This window comes from Colossoma macropomum, unplaced genomic scaffold, assembly GCF_904425465.1.
Source record: "Colossoma macropomum unplaced genomic scaffold, Colossoma_macropomum, whole genome shotgun sequence".
NCBI lineage: Eukaryota > Metazoa > Chordata > Actinopteri > Characiformes > Serrasalmidae > Colossoma > Colossoma macropomum.
In genome coordinates, this window is record NW_023494802.1 from 26,080,763 (window position 1) to 26,106,880 (window position 26,118).

Here is a 26,118-nt window from a genome sequence, read left to right on the forward strand (position 1 = left end):
CACATACATTATACTTCAGTACAAATAAACACTAGTGCTGTCATACGAGAGCACTGTCAAAAACATATTGGTAAGGACAGAATTAAGAAGAGATGTGGCTGTAACTAGGCTAACTACTTGAGCAACCAGAAACAGTGAAAAAATATTTCTCTATTCTGGGTGCTAACATGTTGAAATATCATCCACTGAGGAGAAAAAAACGTGTCGAAGACGAGTAATTACCATTACCATTACCTTTATCATCATCAACATTAGCTCTTGCAGTAGTTTATTATCATATCTGAAGTGGCAGCCTCCATTGCTCAAGATGGAAACCTACCAGTTTAAAATACAGTGAGCAAAAGATTTCCTTAGGCTATTTTTGAATAACAAAATGTACATCTGTTTGCTACTAAATTAATATCAGTTAAAACAATTTCAATAAAATCTAATGTTATTTTTTTTTTATCTAAAGTTAGCCGAAGCACACCCACCTCTGTACTTACCCGTAGTTAACTAAATATCCTATCATCAACTCTAATGGATCCTCAAATATCAAAATTCGGAAAAATGCACATGCTTTCTTTAAACAACGTTTTTTAAACAACTACCTATAATAAGGGTTTTTAGAGAGTTATGAGTGGCTCTTCTATAGAACTGCTTCAAACAACCCTTTTGGTAGCTATATTTTTAACTTTTAAGATTGTACACATGGGGTTACTATAGATATAGACTATAGGTACACACTACTAAGAGAAAGAGGCATTAGTTGACCAGGATTTTGCTCCAGTCTGACTCATTGACCTCAACAGTTGTGAAACCCTCAACACTCTACTTTCCCAAATAGAAGCCCTCTCACTATGCTCAGTAGAAAACACTGCTGTTAAATACTTTTCACTCCCCATAGTCCACACTGCCTAATTTGGCTCACTCAGTTTAGTCCCAAGGCAGAGAATGAATCAACCAAACCATCACACACTAATTCCAGTTACCAGAGCAGCTTTTTCCAACTCTGCATTTCACTTTAGTGACTGGACGCTAACAGCGCAACTTCCCAATTGCATACATGTGTCATATGTAAATATAGCTGCAAGCTTTTAAGATGCTTATGCCATGACAAAAGTGCCAAAAATGGGTTCTTTGGAGCAATGCCAGATAAAAACCCTTTGGTTTACTAAAGAATCTTTCAAGAGGTATTTCTTTAAAGATCTCAATAGAAACCGCTCAACTGAAAGCGGTGGTGTAGTCCATATGAATGTGTATGTACAGTCAGAGACCATCCTTCATTTATTTTATTTCCAGTCAAAGAAGTTAGAGTTAAGGACAAGTTCATTTTTAGAAGATATTTCTGAGGATGTAAGATCATATTAGAAGTAAAATAATCCACTGCTTAAGGAGAAAGTCAAAGAAAAACAAGTCAAAATACAGGAGTTTCAATTATGTACAAAAAATGGAACTCCCAACATCTGTGCAAAACCACCAAAACTGTCACCATAAAATAAGCAGTACTTTAAGCTTTTTTCTTTGAGAGGAAGGAGAAAATCAAGCTCCACCCTTACTTCAGGTCTAAAAAATCCACAGGTGTTTCTATCCATCCTTCCACCATGAGAAGAAAATTCAGTGCTGTGGGTCTGAAAGGATATATAGCTGTCAAGAGGCCATTTCTGAGAAAAGGAAATACACAAACAAAAAAGCTTTTAATGTTTTCAGAACAATGGACTGACCAACCCAGAACCCAGACTTTAGTATCAATCAATGTGATTGGGACTCTTTGATGAGAAGCAAAAAAAATGCAACCAAATTGTAAGACTGAACTTTGGAGGTGTGGAAATTTCTTTGAAAACCTAAAAGCTAGTCTCCTGAAAAGAATAAAAGCTAAAATAAAGGCAAAGGGCAGACAAATGAAGTAATGAAAAATTCTGGCTTCTGTGTTTGTTAAATATAGGTTTCTTGTTTTTTTTCCTTAAATGGAAAAATGAATACTTTGTAGTTAATGACTGTTTGACTACAAATTAAATAAATGAAGGGTGGTTCTGACTTGCAAAGTACTGTATATATAGTAGACTGTGTGTCCTGGACAATTTATGAACCATTCTACTCAATTAGTATAAACTGCAAAAATTGTGAAGTGGCTGTCCCAAACCCTAAATTTCAACTTGTGAAAATATTTATTTAAATATGTAAATATGTATTTTTATTTATGTTATTTTTCAAAGATCTTTTTGATTTTCTTTAAAATTAAGTTTAAAGATGTGGATTTATCATGAGTTTAATGTTTAAATAAAAAAAAAACTTTATTTAAAAAATGCTGTCCCACATTTACATGTCACTACCGAACACAAAGAGTTTTAGTCTGTGGGTGGAGTCTTATTTTACCCACGCCCCTGCAATTTAGAGCAGGAAGCATCCCTGTCCCTCCTGTTCACATGATGAGCAGTTATATCCCATTGTTTTGAAGTAAATGTGTTCCAAATTCTGAAAATCAGTGGGTAACCTTAAAAATGTCACCACCAAAACACACATTTTCTGCAATTACATCTCATGTAAATTAAGTAAACTTTTTGTGTGTTAATGAAAAATATTATGATTTTATGTGTATACAACTGTAAAGCTGTGTTTGCTAGTCATGTACAGGCTAGTATTTTTGACATACACTCAAAAATAGCTATAATTGTCACTACCAAAACAGTCAGTACCAAAATATTTAGTAATGTTTTGGAAATGTTATTACTGTATTGGTAGTGACAAAATGGAAGGTTCAATCATTTATTTGGATAAACAATCATAATTAAAGAATTTGGTCATTCAAAGCAAAAGGACTGTAGTCTAAAGTCCAAGTGAATTAAAAGACCACAATGTGTTTTCAGCTCTGGCTTTGAACCAATTTGGTAGAATGATACCTATACAGAGAGTGAGATTTACATTTTTAGATATTGAGCCATACACATTCATTTCTGTTAGGAATCCAGCTTACTGGACAGCAGCATGTTTTATACTTTTTTCCTTTTCCTTACACAAACATTGGCTTGTGTTGCCATGGCAATGAGTCAGTGGCAGCCTGAGCCTTAAGCTAGCTACTCACCTAAGCTAGTTCTCTGTTTTTTCCTCTTAGTTCCATCCATTTCTGAACAGAAACAACATAAAAACGTAAAGAATATTTAATAATAATTTGTTGGCAATTGGATAAAACTATAAAAGCAGGATGTCAATTTACATGTAGGCTACTATTTTACACACTTCCTTAAATTAGTGGACTGTTGGTGAACCTAGCTATTTGTGCCAAAGTGGTGTAAAAGATAAAGTAAACCTTGCATCTCACATCACAGAGGTCCCATACCTTTCATGTGTAATCTGAACTGAACCTTGGTTTACTTCAGGATAAAGAAGACAATGGAGGTAACTGGCCTAGAGATAGTTCTTGGAAGATAAGAACCTCAGAGAACATTTAATTAATTGACTTGAAGGTTAATCATTTATTTAGCTATCCTGTACAACTAGGCTATGTTAGAGAATTCTTTTGAGAAGCAAGATAAACATTGTGAAGTGGGGTTGTGGAATGCTAATAACTCTCATATTCAACACAGCCTACATTTAATTTGTGACTGTCCAAACACAATTCCTGAGTTCACACTTTATTAAAATTATGTCTTTACTGTTAATACACTATAAAACCTCAGCGAACCAAAGCAGAGAGCAGTCCATTCCAACTACAACATGACTCATTTGCAGATTCCAATTAGTTTGTCTTTATATTTGTCACTTTAAATTTTCACCGTACGCTTTCTACTTTTTCATTGCTTTTGGTTCAAAGGGCATGTCCAAAAAAGCAATGTTAAGCACTTTCGGTATTCTTGAGACAGAAGATCGTATTACAGATGAGATAAAAGAAACCCTTCAAGTTATTCACTTCTAATATGCTAACATTTATGTGCGTTTGTCATGTACATCTTTTGCCAAAGTGTTTTGATAGAATAAATAATTTAGAGATAAGCTTCAACTAGGTTTATTTGTAATGGAAATCATGATCAGTGAGAAAAGCATATAAGTTGATATAACCCTTTAAGGTACAGATGTAATTCAGATAATGGGATAAAATAAACCCTTTTACTATATTGCAAAGTATTTCTCAAACACCAAACGGCCACAGGCCCACCCAAATCTAGGCTGCCTTTTGGCTTCATTTTAAAAATTTGACATTTGAGTGGCTTGGCTTGCTGCTGCATGAACTAAACTAATCAAATTAATTATTGCTCCACCTGTTTTCCCTGTTTTTGTACTAACAATGTTTACTATCCGGTGTCGACCAGAGGAGGATGGGTTCCCCCTCTGAGTCTTGGTTCCTCTCAAGGTTTCTTCCTGTTCCTAGGGAGTTTTTCCTTGCCACTGTCGCCACTGGCTTGCTCATGGGGGCTTGGACCCGGATTTCTTTCTGTTATGCTGATTTCCTTGTAAAGCTGCTTTGTGACAACACCTGTTGTAAAAAGCGCTATATAAATAAACTTTACTTACCTACTTACTTACTTACTTGGCAACATCAACTCTTGTAAAGTTATTCAGAACTTCAGGTTTTAATGCACATACCTCTGTGCACATTTTCCAAAGGCAGTAGGTTGCCAGGGTTTTTTCCTGGACAAAACACTTTGCATGGTTTGACTTGCAAACTTGGTCAAAACATGGATTTGGATATTTCACTACCAGCAGCTAAATTTCTAATAGATAATGAACAATTTTAACTTATTTTAGTGATTGAAATGACCTTTTTTCATGAGAGATCATATATTAATCTATTAGTAAGAATATTACTGCTATACACAATGATTTCCCCCCTCAGAACACTTACTGTGCAACTGCACATTTTGCCTCAAGAAAACAAATAAGAAGCCAGTTTTCCGAATAGCCTGTTGAGGGTCAAGACACTTAACAGTCCAATTGCCATGATATATTGTGATTCATACAGCATATACAGTACTGTGCAAAAGTCAGAGACAATCCTTTCGATATTTTGGAAGATATTATATATAAGATAATTCACTTGCATGAGAAGGGGGAAATTAAAGGGAAAAACTGAGTCCCCGAAAATGGAGTTTAAAAAATTCTTAAAGAGATAATTACATAGAGAAAATGGCAGTCCTAACAACTGTGCAAGACCTTTTTGATCACCAAAACTGTCATCAGATGAATAGCACTTACATGTTTTTATGTGTGAGAGAAAATTAAGCTCCACTCTTGCTTCAGAGAAACACCACAGGTGTTTCTGTCCATCCTTTCACTGTGCAAAGACATCTTTGTGCATTGGGTCTGAAAGAATGTGTAGCTGTCAAGAAGAAATTACTAAGAAAAGGAAATTTGCAAATCAAACAAACAAGCTGCTCATGTTCTCAGAACAATGGACTAGGATCTACAGAGACCAGACTTCAACATCATTGAATGTGTTTAGGATTAAATGGATTGTAAAAAACGACTGAACTTTGGAGCTGTGGAAAAGGTATATTTTAATGACATAAACTAAAATTTCAACTATTTAACAGGTTAAATTAGGCAGTTTAAACACTGGACAGACTTAAATTTCTTTTTCCATACTGAAGATACGCTTTTAGGAGATCACTGTTGTTGAGACAAAGTTAAGATGATGACAGTCTCATTTGAATGGCAAAAAAATAAATAAATAAAAAAAAATAAATAAATAAATAAAACCGTTAAATACAGGTTGGTATTACAACTTGTCAGAATGTCAACAGCATGCATTTCCCTACACTGCATGCACAAAAAACATTTATCATAGAATATTGACATTTGTGTGGTTTGACAAGATGAAACCCTTAAAAAAGGTATCCAGAATTTGTCTTTTCATGCTTTAGTGCACACTGTCCAAATGCACTAATGCCAAGTGCATTGGTAAGCCAAATGCCCGAGATCTGTCAGGCAAGGCAGGTCTTTTGTGTTCACTGTGCCTTTAAGACTGAGATATACAAATTAACTCTGTTGTGATTGGCTGCACTTCATTTTCCTATATCCGAAAAGCAACCCGGGCTGAAACACCCCTCATAACTTAAGCATGAATGGGCGGGCTAAACTGCTGTAGGTTGTATAGACACCTAAACACACACACACAGACGCACGCACGCAGATATATGTAAGTATATTCCTGACATCACAAAAACAATGAATTCGAAAAAGGCTGTTTTTTGCAGCTAAGTTTAAACGTTATATATGGACTGGGGAGCGGACAGGACGTAAACAGTGTTTCCAATCTAACGATATTTCCATTGTACATCAAACTCTTTCATATCGTGAGGAGAAGTCCATAATATGGGCCCTTTAAGTGCGCGGAAACGGAACCCATGTAGGGTTTCTATCGCTAAGCGAATGAAAAGCTACTAATGAACAAACCAAATAAGTATGTAACTTTAGTCTCGTTACAACCTCTCTGCCTCATGGACTGCTCTCTTAGCTCCACCTCTGCTGCAGTTTAGTCACGAGTCTGGGAACTCCTCTGAGCAGTACTGCTTCAATTAAGAGAGAGAGAGAGGAAGGAGAGAGAGAGAGGCTGAGTGAGCGAGACAGAGAAAGAGTAAAGTGAGAGAGAGAGAGAGAGAGAGTGAGTAAGTAAGTAAGTAAGTAAGTAAGTAAGTAAAGTAAGGACCGTTTAGTTAGAGTGCTTACAAGGCATTATACGTACTGAGGCGAAAGAACTTTACCTTTACCACGAGGACGCCGTTTACCACAGCGCCTTTGTTCAAAGCGACCGGCAGGCTTCATTGAATAAGAGGACTTCTAGAGCCAATATCATGGGTTCCAAACGACACCGCTCAAAGACTGAGGCAACTTTACTCCACACGGTTTACTCACTGCCTGGGCGAATTACACTTTCATTCGCTCTTCTTTTACCTTTGTGTGTTGCATTCAACTTAGACGTCGATAACCCATCGATATACAGCGGACCTGAAAGCAGCTATTTTGGTTACTCTGTGGACTTTTATATGACCAGCACTCCTGGGTAAGTGTGTGTGGGTATATAAATTTGGTTGCTAGCATTAAGTCATTAGCATGCACGTCCGGAAAAAATGCTCACATCAAATGGGACTTCAGTTACATCTGTGCTTGACTTGGTAGATCGATGGACATGTTTTCTGTAGAGACCACATGAAAAGCCTAGTTGTTAAATTCCATTCTCACCGTTGCAAATCGAATATTTGATAAACTCTGGGATCCGAAGTGCGAACAGATGTTATTAATATTTGACTGTTTCAGAGATGAACTGACTACCAAAAGAGTCTTGAAATAAGTTCATTGCAACTGTAAGAAACGTATGATACATAACCACCAGCCAAATCCAAGTTTATTTTAAAAATAGAGGCCTGTGTAAAATTAAACAGTAGACTGTAATGTTATTGGTCCAAGGGTCAAAATTTGTTTGAGCATTGAGGTTTAATTCATTCATTCATTTGGTCACTCCTTCATTCACTTTACTCCTTGAATTGCTGCACAATGGATCAGCTGTGATATTTGGTGTTGAACTGCTGTGATGTGAGATTGACTTTATTAACTAGTAACTAATATAAAAGAAGTACATACATATCTATTTACTGGTTATTTTTATGTTTGAATTCCAATCTACAACAAATTCTGCCTTAATCTCTATAACAATAGTATGATGTTTAAACCATTTTAAAACTGACTTGGTCACTCCGACCCCAGCAGGGGATATTTAAGGACTTGGGAAACCACAGAGGTGTCTCCAACTGTTGTTTTGAATCCCTGCCCAATATGTGAAGTGCCATATAGATCAAAGCCTGTCTCCACAGCTGGGGAGGGACACACTTTTAAAAGTGAGGTTTAGTGTTTGTCCAGGGTGACCTGAAACGTTGGAGTGTGTGGGTGTGTGTGTGTATATGGTCCCAAGTAGCCTTGTCACCTTGCTGAGTTTGCTTCAGAAAGCTTTCCTTTTTATCCCTCTATAAAATCATGTGCATCAAATGAGGTCAGTGTTTTATTCAAGCCATATTTAGGACGTGAATAGGGGAATGGGTAACATCAATGACAGGGCAGAGAAGTTTGTCGGGATTGCATTCCCTAGGAGGTAATGAAGATTGCTGTTGTAATTGTCCCTGATTGCAGGTGCTTTAGCCACTTATTGTCACTAAATGAGGCAGTCGTTGAGGGGGACGGTCTGCCATGTCCCCACATAGATGGCAGCTGTAGGATAATGGATAGTTCATATATATATTTTTTTAATGAAAGCATGAATAGATTAGAACTCTTAATTGGTGCTTGTGTATAAATAATGAATCACATAGATCACTTATGTGCATAGTCTGATTTTGGAAGTGCTTTGCATTTTATTTGTATCACACAGCTCAGTCACTGCCCTGTCCTAAAGATGATTCCAGTACAGATGTCTCAGTAGCAGTGCTGCTCATGTTGTTATATTAAGTACACTCAGATCAAGGTTTTAGCTACATTAACATGTCGTACCCTATTTAAGCTGTTGTATTCACTAATGGGATTTGTCATGCACAGTGTAAATGTACAGGCTCTAACTTCTGAAGTGTGTAACCAAAGTGTCTACTGTATCTCTAGATAGCTGAACTAGGATCATTTTGTCTTCTGTAGTTCTCTACTCTTGAAAATAAAGGTGCCAAAGAAAGTTTTTTGGAGCGGTGCCATAACAGAACAACTCTGGTTTTTCAGAAGAACCTTTCAGTTAGAGGTAGGCAATATGACAGCTAATGTAACGTCATCATCATGGTCCTTCAGGACATTACAGACATGTATATGTAATAATAATTTATATGTCTATCAATTTAAGGATTCTTTCAAGAACTTTGACGTTATGTAGAGGTTTTTCAGTGAAAATAGTTTTTTCAGGTTTGAAGAACCTTCTCATAATGTAAAGGTTAACTATAAATAAAGGATTTTTAAAGGTAGAATTGTACGTCCAAGCCAGAATCATTTTGGAAACTTGTAAGATTGACTAATTCTGGGTTTTTCTAAAAGGGGGAAAAATGTTGCAGATTCATGGCTTTTTGAATAATGGGTTAGGTGCTTTTAACATGTTCTCTTCCCACACTGAAATATATGCAGCATGCCAGGCCAGGATGCTTTCTGCTGTGATTGTAATCATTAACCAGCGCCCACTCAGACTGGAGTTAGACACAATCAGCCATCTCTGCCTAGCTATTTGCAGCTGTGTGTTTGGCCAAGCACAGCTTTACAGGGGCTTTGCTTTAGTCACTTGCTGGTGGCTCCAGTTTCCACTGTCTCTCTATGCTGGATCAGAATCTCTCTCTCTCTCAGCTCCTTCTGCCTTTCTTTTCTAAACTGTTGAAGTTGCTGTGTTTTTGGATTTGGGAATGGCTGAATTATAGTGATTAATTCTTTGGGGGGGGGCTGAGTGGGTGCCTGCTACTGTGTGTGTACTGGTCAAGGATGAGGTAAATTTCACCTTGTGCAGCCCTCTGCTAATGTAATTCTGCATGGTGTTTAAACCCCTCACCCTACTCACATATTCCAGACCCTTAAACTGACCCCCGCCCCACAGTGCTTGCACTCATGAGTCATGAAGTCACAGCAAGAACAGCAGCCTTTCTCCCTGAGATGACTTCATCTGAACTTTTCACTGTTGAGACGTCATTGTGGAGGAGGATGAACAGAAATGGACACAAGCAGCTTAAATGAGCCAAAAGGGTTATTTGGAACAGTGCCATAGAAAATCACTTTTTTGACACTAAAGAACTTTTTATTTGCTGAATTCTTTGTGTCAAATGTGTGAATGTAAATTTTTGTGTCTCTGAAAAACCTTCTTAAAGTTTAGTGCCTCAGCATGATCTAAAAGTTCTGTACCTATAAAAGCCTTTTTTGTAGAACCTTGCCATTTTGGGCATTAGTTTTGAGGATGTAGAATGGGTTTTAAGAAGGTACCGTGTTGTTTCCACATTCTTCATAGAATGCTGGTCTCTTATTTTTTTTACATTTTTACACATGATGCAACATTGCAACATGGTTTCCAGACAGCACAGCGGCAAAACTGCAGAACCAACAAATTCCACTGGATCACTTCCATATTATCATATTTCTGATCACTCTATGAATTGAGTACAAACATTTTGGTGACCTTGGGTCTTTCTTTTAGTCTTAATCTTTCTTTTTGAATGTGCACCTGCTTGCTTGTGAACAGAGAAGTTTTAGAGGTGGCTATGAATCAGGGGCTTTTTGGACTTGGTTCTGTTTGTGGTTGTTGGGAATTTTCAAAAAGTATGGAGGGTTGGAAAATTCTGTTTTCCAAACCTCCATCAAAACTGTCCCCTCAGCCAGCTGTTTGAAGACTCTGTGCCCTTTTTCTTGATAGAAAACAGAATTGAATCTTACATCTCTCTCTCTCTCTCTCTCTCTCTCTCTCTCTCTCTCTCTCTCTCTCTAACTCTCTCTCTCTCTCTCTCTAACTCTCTCTCTAACTCTCTCTCTCACTCACACACACACTTTGTGCCTTCCTAAAGCTCTATCCTTGCCCCAGACACTGTGTAATGGTTTGGCTCCATACAGGCATATACATCTGTCTGAACTGTGTGATGCTCCTTGACTCATGCTAATAAAGTTAGGCAGTGTGCATAGACCACCAGAGAAGACCACCTGAGGGCAGGGTTCACACACTTGTGTGAGCGGCCTTGTCAGCTGCATGGTTGTTGTAGAAATTTATGTTTTTTGTGCATGGAGTGGACTGCACTTTGTTACACCGGGGCCTCTCCAGGACAGTTCATAATTTGTTCTGAACAGCTTTGGCTGTATTGCAAAAATCTTGCTTGTACAGCTAGATGTTCGATAGATTTTTGTAGTTCAACAGCCAATGATGTCAAATATTTACCATTTGAGGAGGAAGTACTGAGTCATTAGGGGAAATCCTCTCAGATTCTGAGTACAGCTTCATGTCCACTAGTTATAGCTATGGAGGGAAATTGCTATGTGGAGGAGTAGTGCATTCCACCCTCTGTCTGCATAGCATGTGGATAAGGAGGGGAGCTTTTTGGCAGGAAAAGGTCAGAGGTCAGAGTCTGAACATTAGGATTTTTCTTGATTGGTGGGGGGGCAAATCTGGAATGGACATTTCTATTGATTTAATTTAGTAGAAGCTCTTCCATTTAGCTGGAGCAGCCCATGTAAAATGCACATTCATTAGGGCCTCATCAATATGAACGTTTTGTCACAGATATGATAACATTGTATTATTTTTTTTAATGGTCAAAAATCAAACAGGCTCCAGTAGTTTTACTTAAACAGTGCTTTAATGAACGTGAACTATGAATGCTTTTGTAAACGTGAATTTAAAAAATCATGAAAACATTTAAATTTCTTCATATTAGAAGTCCATAACCATACAAAACATCTACCATACAAACTTCTAAATGTCTGATAATAAATCTGCAGAACCTCAAAGTTCTGATTAAAAAACTGATTTTATTGACCAACCGAGATCAGTCAGGTACAATGAAGTACACAGAAGGTTTTTTTTCTAGCAGTCATTCCGATAATGCACAGTGTGGTTACTTTTCCAAATCCAGAACTATTCATACTTCGGTTGAGTACCTGTGTCCATTTCCCATCAGAACTATGAAAGAAGATCAGGTTCTCTATAGGTTGTGTGGTGGTCATCCTGAGATATTCAGCTAGCCTTGAGTGCTGAACTTTGTTTCATTTTTCAAGAATAATGTGTGATCATGTAGACATTCCTTCAAAAAGAGGCTTTGCTGTTGGATGTTTGTTTGAGGATGGTTTTACATTTGTGGTTAAATGAGAGGAGAAAGATTGTCTGTAACATTGGCCAAAGGCAACAAATTTGCAACCACAGTGTGGCCAGAGTTAGGGAGAATGTTACTGTACACACATAAGGAGGTTTTCACCTGCCTAAGTACATTTTAGCGCTGAAAGATTCGCAAAGCTTAACTTGGTTCAGCATGTGATCGTTAAGGCACGCCACTGATAATGAACTCCAGTCCCCTTCCATGTGTTTATGAGAAGCTGCTCTTGTGTATTACATCATGGATGATTTGGCCATGACACACAATGCATTAGGTAATCTCTGTGTTTGTCGCCCTCCCAAAGTTTACCCACTCTAGAGGGTAACGACTCAGTCAATATTTCTCTAGAAGCTCAAGCCCAATTGGACATTGCTAAACAGAGGTGCTTCCCTCTGTCTGTGTTCAGCTCTCTTCCCTAGTAGGGGAAATGTAATTTCTTGTTTACCATTACTATTCTTCTTGTGTGTGTGTGTGTGTGTGTGTGTGTGTGTGTGTGTGTGAGGCTGTTTGTCTGTAGTCATGGGTCCATCTGGATAAGGGTGTGTGTGTATGTTGGCTGCCAAGCTCCTCTTCACCAGGGTTCCCTGTGCAATGATTAGTACTTCTATTGACACTGGACAATAGAGCATTTGTGCAGTGGTACTTTTTGGGGAGCTAAATTTTTCCATGTGACTTAATTTTTTTTATTTATTTTACATTTTTTGTTGCCTCTGTTTAATGGGTCTGTTTCAGTGTTAGGGTCTTTTGTCCTGTTGGCATCTGGCTGTACTCTAAAAGGCTGTCCTGTTGTAACATTTAAGCATGTTGTTTTAAGGGTTAATGGAGACAAGCTTAGGCAGAGACTGGAGTGATGGGGTAGGTTGCCTTCTCTGGTTTTTATTGCTTGGAAAGGGCAGGCTTGTATAATAGGCCCCTGTCCTTGTTCATCCTTACGGAAAAAGATGCATGTGTTTGATCAGGGCTCACCATATTTGACCTGGGCAGTACTAAGCCATACCTATAGTGTATGTAATGGCTGCTTTAAATTGTCATCTTGTTGCTTGTGAAAATGTGAAGTGTACACAAGCTGTTGTTTACCTACTAGAAGTTTGGTTTGCTTGTGTGTTTGCTTTCCCTCACTCTGTAAAAATACACCAGTTGGGACTTTCATAGACAACAGATCATAGTTAGAATTTCATATTTTAACCCAATAGCTCTTTTGGTTTTGATGGTTAATGAGTGACCTGATGTACATTAATTGACAAAAGGGAATGACTCAATGCTAGTTCCTTGTTTGTGAGTCAAGCCAAGCTCTGGCTAACTCCTCAGCACCTGGTCCAGGAACGTTGATTTGCAGGCCTCCTGCTGCAGCGAACACATCCTTTGGGAGGAAATGCTTTTGTGGTTACATTAAATTCTAGAGGGGTGAGGGTGTTTATCAGATCAACAGAGGTGGGTGTGGGTTCAATTTTAACTGTTGTTCTGAAATAACATGCCAGTGGAGCAGGTAGTCTGTGACACCATCTTTTGTTGCCAGGCTTAAGTCCAGCAGGTTTTAGGAGATTTAGTTAATCATATTAAATAACTTTTATAAGTACACTAAGAAGTTGTCAGATGATGGACAATTTGATACTCAGCCTGGTTTTGTGAATCTTTTGTTCTTTAGCTGTATTTCCATGTAATTTGCTTTCATTCTGCCATTTAAATCCATACCAGCTACCTTTTTAAGGTATAGACAGGCCAGCTGTTTGAGTTAGCTGTGCAGTCATTCAGTACTAGTTGTCTTGGGCAGTAACTGCTTTGCTCATCATTTCTGGCCCCACGGTTCTCAAAAAGCAGCATGAAGCATGTCTGGTTCAGCTCTACTGAGCAGACAGACCTTCCAGACAGTGCTGTTTTAGCCTGCTTTTTAGCTTTCTTGTTATTAGCTGATTCTATTATAATTGCCTAGCTGGCTTCCACTGCAGAACTGGCTAGTACTGAGAGATGCTGGCATCAGAGTTAATATTCACTGGCGTCTTAGTTTGGTTTTGCGGTTCATGGAGTTCAGAGTCTCAGTTAAGATACCCGTGTGCTTCAGATGACCAGCTTTAGTGATTCTGCTCTTATAAAGGTAAACTAAACTTAAGTTAGAAGCAGCAGCTGATTTGATTTCTGAGTTGATTCTACACTCTTAAAAAGGTGGTTCTTCAAGGGTTCTTTAGTAAATTGAATGGTTCCATTTAGAATCATGAGCTCTGTATATAACCATTTCATGCTTACATGTTTTTTTGCATGGTAAAATGGTTCTTCAGATTGAAAGAGAATATATTGATTGTGCTTCTATATAGGACATGTTTGAAAATGGTTCTATAAAGCACCAAAAGACTTCTGTTGTTACAATTTGAGTAAATGGAACAATTCCCTTTACTAAAGAACCCTTGAAGAACCATCTTTTTTGGAGTGTACAGTTACAGGCTGAATGTTATTTGCATCTCTACCTTGTGCTTGCTTTAGAGTCACAATTAGTAGGTCCAGTAATTAGCTGCAAAAAGCAATTTATTTTCCATAAGATGTATGCTTTACGTTTTTTTTCAAAAGTCATTGAGGTCAGTTTGTGGTTGCTTTGTGTAGAGTTGACTGTTGAAGTAGTTGCCCTTTTTTGTTTGCTTTTTGGACAAATGCCTAGTTTGCCTCGCTGACATCAACAATGTCTGTTAGTGTAATGATGCAAATCAAAACTCACTATCATTTCTCTTCCCTCAGATATGCGGTACTTTAATTTACAGTCAAAATGGCTTTCAGTTTTTCAAAGAAATCTGCTGGGATATTTTTCCACAACTCCAAAGTTCAGTATTGGAAGCTAGTTGCATTTTTTGCTTAGCACAGTCAAAGTAATGCATTTAATGATGGGATGACCAGTGCATTGTTCTGAGGACATCAACAGCTTCTTTGTTTGATTTTCGAATTTTTTTCTTTTGTGTTTTTTTCTTTTTCTCAGTAGCTGCCTTTTAACAGCTGCACATCCTTTTAGGCCCATAGTGTTGAATTGTCTTCTCAGAGTGGAGATGGACATAAACATCCTGAAGCAAGAGTGGAGCTTGATTTCCTGCTGTCTCTCAAAGACGAAAGCTTTAAGTACTGTTTGTCTGATTACGACTGTTTTGGTGGTCTACCAGGTCTTTGCATGGTTATTAGGTGTCCCATTTTCTTTATGTCTTCTAATCATTTTGTGACCTCCAGTTTTGGAAACTGTTTTTTCACTTATTTTCCTTTGACTTTTCCCTTCTTTGTGCAAGTGGATTATCATATATCTAATCTTTTCAGAAATATCTCCTAAAAATTAATAACTTGTACTTGATGGCCAGTTTAACTGGAAATATAGAAGAAATTGTAGAAGTATCAGCAACACAAGTGCTTGCGTCTAAAGGACATTAGAGTGTGCATTAAAGAGAAGAACTCTTGATTCAAATGATATAGATGGTGATTGATATTCGATGTCTGACATGCAAGTTCAGCAAATGGCTCATGATATGTTTGTACACGCACAATATCTTTCTGGGAGATAATTCAATTAATGCATTTTTAGTGCCTACATTATTACTGCGTGCCTGTGCCCTTCACAATTGTATGGTGGCACATGAAGGCTGATTGTGATTTCCTAGCCCCTGCGTAACAGAACGATGTGGTTTCTTGCAGGCTTTAAGCAATTATAATGGTGTTCAAGTGACATAAGTTTCGCAGCTGTGAGGAAGACAATTAGGTGTGGAATGGGGAAAAATGTTTTGGGGGCCAGTGAGGAGGGAGCAAAGCAGACATTTGGCATTTGTGTTTCCTCCATCCTTAGAAAGGAGTGTTAGCTGTTTTTTGTCACATCAGCAACTTTTTAACCAACCTTCTTTATCGCTGTCTGAGGAGATTTGAGGCATGCTCACACATTTTTATCATTTTAGTTTTGGTTAGATTACCAAAACCATAAATAATGTTTAGCATTTAGCATTTCAGTGGTAAACACTTTTCAGCCTGGACTCTTTGCTGAGTGAGTTAGCTTAATTAACACCCAGTACTGTGGAAACTATTAGTGCTCTTGTGACTGGCGTTTTCACGGAGAGGCGTTGGTCTGTGCTCTGAGGGATGCCGCAAAAACGCTAATGTTGTTTTCCTCAGTTAGCTCATTGGGGGTTTGCTCAAGCCCCTAACCATCTCACAGATGTTATGACAGGATCTTCTTGCAAAATATCACTGTTTTTGAAATGAATTAAATTTACAATTACAGTAAGCTCCACACTTATTGCAAAATAAATAAAAACTTTTCCATTATGAATAGGGTGGTGTATTTTGAGGGTTAGATATAATATGCTTGTGGTGGCTTGAAAGCACTCAAAAACACAAGCAGTTATGGCATTATTCTGAATATGAAGTGACCATGGTCAATGCCACACCTATCCAAACTTATTCCTGTGTACTTAATCATTTGGTTTTGCAAACATGAAAGGTTATTGACACATGAAAGGTTTTGCCTCTGAAACGACTAATTAATATAATCTTTTTGGCAGCACGATGGCAGTACATACGATTCAGAGGTAAACAGTAAGCCTGAACCTCCTTAGCTACCATTTTGGCTAAGAACAATCAAAGCTCTTATCACTATACTAATGTTAGCCCAACATTTAGAGTTTTAGCTGGGAGAGAAGGCAGTTTAGACGAGACAGATCCTCAGTCTGATAAGGACCCATTACACGCTAATTGTTGCTCATTTACAATTGTTTCAGATCATTATCGAGGCGCTGTGTGTCTGTGTGTCTGTGTGTGTGTGTGTCTGTGTGTGTGTGTGTGTCTGTGTCTGTGTGTGTCTGTGTGTGTGTGTGTGTGTCTGTGTCTGTGTGTGTGTGTCTGTGTCTGTGTCTGTGTTTGTGTGTTTCCAAACTGTTTGTGTGGCGTGGAAGACACAACAATTTCCCCTGAGCTGATGAAAGCATTTTTCCATTGTTGTGTTTCCTGTTTTGTTTCTTGATGGTAGTATCAGCGGTGAGAGAGAGCTCCTGTTTACTAGAGGTCCATGGACAGTGTTAGGCCTACTGCAACAGGTGTTAGGCCTACATTAACATGTCTTAAATGCCCAGTCTGAAACAAAGGTGTAATGTAACGAATTACAGCTACTCGTCTTGTGTGATTTATTTATTTATTTTTCCTTTGTAATGGTACTTTTTTGTGTATGATCATGGGAATTTATTCTTAATGAAGTAATATACTTGGCAATAATCTGTAAAAACTATTATGAAGAAAAACAAAACTCTTCACAGCAATTAACTGGCTGGCAAACTAATCTTAGCTTAGTTCTTAACTAGTTTCTTGCTATTTTCCTTTTAGCTTCTTATTGTTAAGCGTAAAAGCTCAAGTGCCTGTTGGCTAGCTGATTTGCCTAATTTAAGGAAATGTTTGAGGTAAGATAGTAGTTTAGGTTAGGTAGCCAAAAACCTTGTGGAAACATGAGTGTTGATCCTTTTTCTGTAAGATGAATAGCAGTTATTTGAACAGCTGCTCAAGTAGTATTTAGTCTTATTTGAGTGATTTCCTATATTAACACTTAACTAATCAATTGAAGTGTCACCTCCATAGTAGTACTCTAAGAAGGATTTTTTCCATTCCTGATCACAGCAAATGGCTAGATTATTGCCGCTGGGGGGTGCCACTGATTTTTTTTGTCTGTGCAACAAATCCGTTTTTGATTTAGATTTTACTAATATATAAATTTTATATTCCATATTGATGCTCTGCTTAAAAAAGAATTGATGCAAGCAGCTGAAGTTTGGACCACGTACCTTAGGCTTTTAGGACACAAGCTCATATGCTGTGAGAGTGAGTGAGTGCATTTTACAACATGGAAAATGCAGTCCTTGTAAGTAACTGTAGATTCTTCATGCAGTCAGCCAAAGCAGTAGTGTTTGTGCTCAGCTCTCCAGGAACATGAGAAGTTAAGGAGACCTGAGAGTGCTCAGTTGTGTGCGCTGACTCTGCAGCTGCATGACACCCTTCAGATACAAAATGCGTCTCTGAAGAAAATGGTGTAGCTGCTTAACGTATTCAGGCATATAATGACATCGTTCAAGTGTAACCTATGTTATTTGTAGGTTTTTTTTGTTATTTGCCATTTTTATACATTTTTTTTTCATTGAGATGTATGTTGACATCTGCACCAGGAGAAATGTGTCTTGTGCTTGACTAACAACAGATCCTGGTTTTGATGTGTGCTGCTGGATGTGGGTGTGTTCATGCATAGTTTAGTTTAATATAAACTGTTTTAGGGAGCCGGAAACTTGCTGAAGAGTAATTTTCAGCCGCAGGCAAGAAGGTAGGTTTATGGTGGGACTCTATGACAAGGTTTTTTTTTTTTTTGTTCTGTAAATGACATTCCTCAGGCCAAGCACTGCGGTACCTCTTGATGTTCCCCATGTCTAAGCACATGGCGGGAAATTGGGATCCACTCTCCAAGCCGGAAGAGCGCAGCATTTTGGTTTCCCCATTTATGATAACGAATGAAGCGCCTGCTCAGGTCTCCCCTCCAATCCCCCACCCATCCCTGGTTATAGCTTTGTATCTGTCCTGGGACTCTGTCCACTGCAGTGGCCTTGAAACCTACTAACTCCTGGGATGTCCTTTCCTTTTATCCTTTGTTCATCGTTTTTTCCTTTTATTATTTGGTTTGCCTTTGATGACAGTCTTTTTGAAGAGCATAATCATTCTCTGGTGTTTCATTATAAAACCCCAGTTATATTTTTTAAATATATATTTTTTTATTTATACCTGTCCACTAGGACTGTATGCTTTGAGCAAAATACTATCGTTGGTAAATATTGTGCTTGTGATTGTGTCTTTTTTGTACCACTTCATTATGAATCATGTGACCTTGTCCAAAATTGGCCTGCATTATTCTGAACAAAATCACTGTCTTTTATTCATTTTATTCATTTTTTAAATACCATGCATCATCAAAACACCCACAGAAATTCCACTATAGAACTGTGATTCGTCAAGAAGCTCAAAGCACAAAGTAAAGAGAGCTTATTTGCATATTACATCCTTCTTTGATATCAGTATTATAAAGGCCAGTATTGCGATAACAATGTTGTGCAGCCCTGCAGACTATATGGCTAATATATATAAATCAACCTAAACTTGATTCAGAGGTTAGAAGCTAAAGTACATAGTGGTAATGCTGATCTTTAGCAAACTTGGACAGACTGTTTTTTTACTTTCTCCAACATCTCACAAATCAGCTTACCCTCCGTTTCTTTTATACAAGTGGTCAAACCCCTGCCCTGGTCAGTGGACACTATCTCTTCAGTGGATCTAAAGTGGATAAGAGCCTTCCCTTGAGGCCAGTTGGCTGAAGGCCTTGCTGAATATAGGCTTTGTGAGGTAACCCTCCGTCATGCATCATGGAGACAAGCCCAGGGGGCAGGAAAGGGCGTTCTCTTCCTGTAGCCATACCCCCCCTCCCAGAAACCCTCAGTGCCCCCTCACCATGCCTAAACGGACTGGCCTTAATGAGAGGAAAGACGATAGTAACCTCTCAGACAGTGAGGACATGTCTGTACCACACTCGTATAGGCTGTCTTGCGGAAAATAAGACACAGATTAGAAGTGCAGGGTTCATGGAAGTTACTGTCCACAGTAGGAGTGTAACAGTACACAAATATTACAGATATTCATTTTGCTTGTCCAGTTGACAGATTGCAGAAAGCATATTTAATGCAAACAAATATTTTTCTTGGTAAATACACAAATTGTAAATTGGTTTGGTTGCAGTGCAGTTTTCTTTTTTAAATAAGAGTGGAAACCATTTCTATTTATTTTGTCAGAAACCATCTGTTTTAAGGCCATCTGGATATAATTAACCTGTCCTGTTGGTTTGTACCTCTTCACATCTTTCTGAAACTCTTTTAGAAGTCCGATTTAGCAACAGTTGTTTTTGGTCTATGAAATCATGGGAATGGTAATATAAGGGTAACATTCCCACTATTTGTGGTGGAGACATGGCTTAAAGCAAAAGAGGGTTTGAGTGTATGTGTATGGCATACATGGCTGTCATGCAGCTGTGTGTGTGTGTGTGTGTGTGTGTGTGTGTGTGTGTAAAACAATGTTTAGGCCACACTGTGGAGACCAACACTCATGTTTTGGGGGCCTTTTCCCCCTTTTAAATGTGGATGTAAATCATTAAATTTTAAGGTAAAGATATATTTTAAAGTGAGAGTTAGGGTAGTAGTTATGTTAGGTTTGGCTATGTCTCCAGGAAATGAATGGAAGTCTGTGAAATGTCCCCACAATTCTCAGGAACAAACGTGTGCGTGTGTGTGTGCACGCCTGTGCCTGTGTGTGATATCCCTAAGGGAGAAACACAGCTGTTGAAACACCGGTATGACTCCACTTAGCCAGTCTCAGCTCTTGTTTTCCCATTTGTTACCCAATGAGGCTAGTGAGTGTATGTGTGTTTGAGCACAAAGCTGCATTGCCAAAAATCTTACCAACAATTGCACATGGCCACACTATTATGTAACACAGTGCTGTGCTGTACATTAGTACCAAATCCATTTTCCAAAAGGCCATAATCATTGCTTTAGTTTGTTAATCGTTTCCTTTTTATGCTTGAGAATTTGAAATTATGAAAAAGCTGAAACAATCCCATATAACAATAACAACATGAGTGTTTTCTTTAAAATCAGCCACATCATACATTTACACTTTAGTCATTCTGATTTTGCTTAAAATGTGCATTTGTAAATGTTTTCTTGTGGTGTTCTGAATAGTGTTTCAAATGTAGTCATATTCATTTAGCACATCTTTTGAAATGTTGCTTCTGTCCTTTTTCAGCAGTGAAAGTATCATTGTTGGAGCACCCAAGGCTAACACCAGCCAGCCCTACATCAGAGAGGGAGGCTCTGTCTTCTATTGCCCATGGAGCCATGGTCAGGCACAGTGCAACAATGTGGAGTTTGACAGACAAGGTAAGTCACATTGACCCATGATAAACCCATGTATTGTAAAAATTCCCATTGTTCACACATACTTCTCTGGTCAGTAGACCTTTAGGGAACTGATCTGTCTATCCATGCACAAAAGCGTTCTTTTGTAGCAATCTAATAAAAAATTGTAGTGCTGTTTTCTTTAAAGAAAAAAAAAAATTGGTGTTATTTCAGATTATATTTATTTTGCATGAGTATAAAATGTGACACTTTTAGGATAGATCAGTGTGTGCTATTTTTTATTTATTTATTTTTTTGAGTAGCCAGGGACCTAGCCAGCATTTTTGTCTAGTTTAAACCTGTTTAGTTTGGATTAGGTGGAACAACCAAGTCCAGCTCAGTAGCATAGCGTTATAAACTGCAAACTAAAATGTTATGTAGCACTGCTAAACAAATACTGCTGCTGTTTCTCATTAGGTTAAATGGGATTTTTTTTGCTAATGTTCTGTAAAGCTGCCCAACAGTTGCTATGAAAGAACGGTTTTATGAATGGAACATGGATTGGTACATTCCGTTGGACTTATAACAGTGTTGATTTACTATATCAACTATAGCATAGTGATAACTATAGCATCTTATAGCTTGTAGCTACAGATCTTGATCACAAATGCCATCCCAGACATTCAGTCCTCAGGAAAAGAATGTGCCCTAATTACTAATTGTTTACCAGGACTTCACTTCAAGTGGATTTACTATTCAGGATTCAGTTTCCGCTTCCTCTGCTAAACAATTCTTGTGCTGACAGATAACTTCTCCTTGCCTTAAGTGGTTTAGCCATGTGCTTCCTTTAAAGCTAGTGCCAGTCATTCTCACCTCCCTTTGCATCTTATTGTTTGAGGCAGTCAGTTTAAGAGTTTGAAGGAGGAGAGGTGGAGGAAGTGCACCCAAAGATGGTGAGCTTTGGGCTGTTTGTAACCTAACTAACATCTTGGGTAGCTTGTGGCCCATCTCTCTTCTCTACTACATACTAAAGGGCATGGTGGGTCGCATTTACAGGGCTAGAGATGATGAGAGGCACTCTTCACAGATTTGAAGCTTTTAAATACAGCATGTAAATTGAAATCCTGAGTCCTAAGTTACTAGGTAACATATATTCTGAGCAATATTCAGTCAGATTCACTTTGGAAGTACTCCAGTAGTTTTTGCTAGACAAGTGTTTTACTGACTGTCAGTACATTGTCAGTAGTAAACTGTGAATTATCAAATATGATTATCAGTATTAATGATTATGATATAAATATTGTCAAATATTCTCAGTTACAAATTAATTTTTTTAGTCTTAAATAATATACATATTGTAGTGCTGGAGGCAGAACCTCTCAGCAAGTGTTTTTTTCTATTAATTAGGGCTTTTTTTCAGCAGTTCTCTACACATAAAGGTTTTTGTGTTACAGCCTGTTATTGTCATGCTAAAAGTTAAGTTTGGTTGCAGTTTGTTATTTTTACATTTTTATTATTTCACTTCAGCCTGTGTTATTGCAGTAAAAGTGATTAAATGGTGATGACTAGATTTGCAGAATGAAACCTTGAAACCATGAAAATCCTCAAAATTAAATGTCTCTTATAGTAGAGGTGTCTTTTACTACCTAAAACAATTAATATTAGAGCTTTATTGGCAGGATTTTCACCAATAAATATTTAGAATCTTAATATCTACTAATTATTTTTCAGTCAATTGATATATCAGTCAGGCATTACACTATATCAGTAGATATTTTCTCCAGGAAAGTTTCAGCATTGCTGAATGCTGATGATGGATTCTGTGAAATTGAGAAAGCTGATCTGTTGTTAAAATGCCTAAGAGTTCTGTTGTGGCAACGAGGGGCTGTAAATTGAGTTTAATTGTTTGCATGTTTCTTAGTAAGATTGAAGACAATAGAACGATGGAGATTCCTCTCACTTCACATTCGCTGAAAGGCTTGCATCAGTGTAGGCAGCTGGAGGGCTGTGGACCAAGCCAAGCTGTTGAGTTTGTCCAACACATGTAAAGGGACAATGAAATGTGTACCGTGTCAAGCAAGGCCTTCTGGCTTGTTTCCTAGGGAATCAAAGACGATGCTGAAACGCCAGCACAGATTTACTGCCTATAGCCCTGTAGCTCAGACACAGGGAGTAGTATTCCAGCAAATTTTTAAAGCTACCTCTCATGGCTTTGTGCAGACCTTTCACGTTTTGTTGCCCCTCTGTTTCTGATTTTTGCATAAGAATGTGCAACTACTGAAAGACCTTTTATGATACAAAAGCCAGCTTTCACTGAGAGTAAGACAAGGCATCATGGTGCATTTTTTTTTTCTGCATTGTGATTTGAAAATATAGAAAATTATAAATATAAAATATATTGAAAATATAGAAAACAGAAAATTAGAACTGTCTGAGAATACTTTACCTATATATTAGGCGACCCTTTCAATTATAATCGACATTAGTAATTGTCTTTTGGTTTAGCTTCATACTCTAAAAGGAGAGTCTGGTATTATTACATTGTTTGTCAGTGACGTAAGATATATTGCAGCATTGTGTTCCCGTTGCAGAGGTCAAGTTGTATCGAGTAGTCATTCAATTACATGTCAATAAGAATTAGCAGGGCCAGGTAGGGGTAAGCTATATGTGATATGTGTTAGCTTTATCGTTGTTGTGATTTGCACATTTCTAAAAAAATTTTTGAGTATCATAGGTATCACTATACTGGAATTATTAAAAAAACTGTAGGAATTATTAAAAAGACACAGTTTGTCTTTTTTGCTTTTTTTTGCTCCTGGTCAATAGTTTATTTTTATTTAACCGTCAAGCTCAGCCCAGTGTATGTGTTATATGTTATATCGCTCATCCTTAGCTTGAAGTCACATGAAAGATTTAAAGCATTAGTAGCAGGCAGAATTATATGTTTTAACATATTGATTTTATTTGTTTTGTCATTTCTGCCTCTTCTGTCGTATGAGCAGGAGAGCAGGCTTAGATAAGATAAAGTATGGAGAGATTATCTGTGCATTCACTTTTGCACTCAGCTGTTGTGGGGACCTAGTGGTCATTGACTCACCTCACTGGTTGCCATGATTATGCTGCGCTGGTTGGAGGATTATGGCCTTACCCCCTGCCCAAAAACCCTCAACCACATCCTTCTTTACTGTCAGAGATAGAGAGAGCATGAAAGAGAGAGAAGACTGAAATTAAAGGAGATGACCTTTTAACGCTTTCCTCTTCCTCTCTGATAAAGAAATAACAGAGCGGGAGTGAGAGAGTAGTTGACCTCCAGACTCCTCTGTATAATCTGACCCTCTTCTCCTTCCCCTCTTTCGAAGTTCCCCAAGGGATAGCTGATGTGATGTCTGAATTTGTCCATTTGTCTTGTGCTTTCCTTCAACACACACACACACACACACACACACACACACACACACACACACACACACACACACACACACACACACACACAGAGATCTGTATCCTCTAATGGGTCTTGTGTCACACAGTTCAAAGGCAGTTGGCTGTATACACACTCCTGACCCCCCACCCTTTCACTGTCCCGCAGGAGTAAGGCTCAAGGCAGGAATCAGGCTGCACTTAAGAGAAAGAAGCCCTCTAAGATTGGTTAGAGTGCTATGTCTAGTCAAAACAGTTCTAAATCATGGCTGAAAACTTTCGTTGCTGTTGATGCCTTGTATCTGTATACATATTCTGAGCTACTGTATATCACTTTGTGCACACCAGGCTATCACATCAAAGCCAAATGCTTGAGACAAATTCTTAAATCTGTCATTGTCTTGCATGGTAATACAAGAGACCTATTTGTTTTCCCTGTGTATATGTAGCTGGGGGTGTTTTTGATACCCAGCTCCAGCCTGAATTCTTGATTTATTTATTTATTTTTTTGTCTGTGATTCAGATCAAAAAGAGGCTTTTCTGTGTGCATCATTCTGAATTAAAGCAATGCCTTGCTCTAACAATGAGTGACACTGAAGTGTATGATACTGTCTCATGCCAGTCTGTCACATGTTCTAGCTTTTACCTTTCAGCCCCATCAGTAAGAGTGTTGCCATTATCATGTTCTACTTGAACACTGGTCAATTGCATGCTTTTTTTTTTTTTAATAAAGAAATATTTATAGAGCAACAACCAGTGGTTTTAGATCAGATCAAAATAGACTGAATGTTAGATCATTAAACAATTGTTTTTTTTTTTACCTTTTGTTATCATTACCTTTTGTTAAAAATCATTGTATACCGTACAGTGCAAAAGTCAGAGACCACTCTTTATGTGGACTATTTAATTCATAGCCAGAATGGCCATTAATAACAAGCTATTTTTCAGGAGATATATCAGAGGAGATTAGATATGTGTTCAGCATGCCTAATGAAGGGCAGGGTCGAATGAAAGTAAACAGGAGTTTGAATTATCTAGAGAAAATGGGACTCCTAACAACTGTGCAGGACCACCAAAACAGTTGCAATCAGATAAACAGTACTTAAAGTTTTCATCTTTGGGAAAATCAAGCTGCACTCTCACTTCAGATCAGAAACAAAGACCACTGATGTTTCTGGCCGTCCTTCTACCGCGAGAAGACAATGCAACGGCAAGAATCTAAACGGATGTATAGCCAAGTATACATTGATGTGTAGCTGTCAAGAACCTGTTACTGATTAGAGGAAATAGTTATTAAAAAACAAAATCAAAGAAAGAAGTGACTAGTGTTTTCAGAACAATGGTCTGGTGACCCTAGAGCTCAGACCTCAAGTTAGGTACCAACTTCTCAGACCACTCAGGACAATAGCATGATTAAAATTAGTTTTTGGCTTTGAATGGGCAAGAAACATACTCTACTTTATTGGGCACATAATATCACTTTTTATAGTGACATTTATATTTTTTCATATGTTTAGTTGTTGAGACTTTTGTGTCTGTTCCACCTTCAGAAAAACAAAATATTGTGAGCCATATTGTGTAGCGGGAAAATTTAAAAAATGGCAGTGTTACATTTTTGCCGTTTTATCCAGTCTTACACTACACATACAGACAGCTTTTGTGTAAATTCTAACATTTGATATCTGTTGCCTCTTGAATAATATATTCATTCTTTCATCCAGTTTTTTCTAGCAAATAGTATTATTACATGGAAGACGAGATAATTGTTAGTTTTTATGGTCCATTTCTGTTGATTTTGGAGAACTTTGTTGGCTCTGTCCCACATTTAGACAAGCCAACCTCTCAGACTCTGCATGTCACTTATTAGTCGGTACAGAGTTCCAAATGTACTGCATTAGATGGCATGATATACATTTCCTTACTTTTCAGGCTTAGAGTATTTAACAGGGGCAAGTCTTCTGTTTCCTTGTCCAAATCGGTAGGCCTCTTTACTTTGGCAGAGGGCC

General features: G+C 38.0%; 1 protein-coding gene across 2 annotated transcripts in view; it reads left to right on the forward strand.

Moving 5' to 3' along the window:
• The first annotated feature begins 6,435 nt into the window (after nt 1–6,435).
• The window catches only part of itga5 (integrin, alpha 5 (fibronectin receptor, alpha polypeptide)), a 59,633-nt gene continuing 39,950 nt past the window's right edge, over nt 6,436–26,118 (forward strand). The window contains exons 1-2 of one of the 2 annotated variants that reach the window (XM_036591702.1): nt 6,436–6,976; nt 20,604–20,734. In XM_036591702.1, the coding sequence (XP_036447595.1) occupies nt 6,768–6,976; nt 20,604–20,734 (340 nt within the window). In that variant the 5' untranslated portion in view covers nt 6,436–6,767. Of the gene's footprint in view, nt 6,977–20,600; nt 20,735–26,118 lie in introns of both variants that reach the window. The other variant, XM_036591701.1, reaches the window with a different exon arrangement.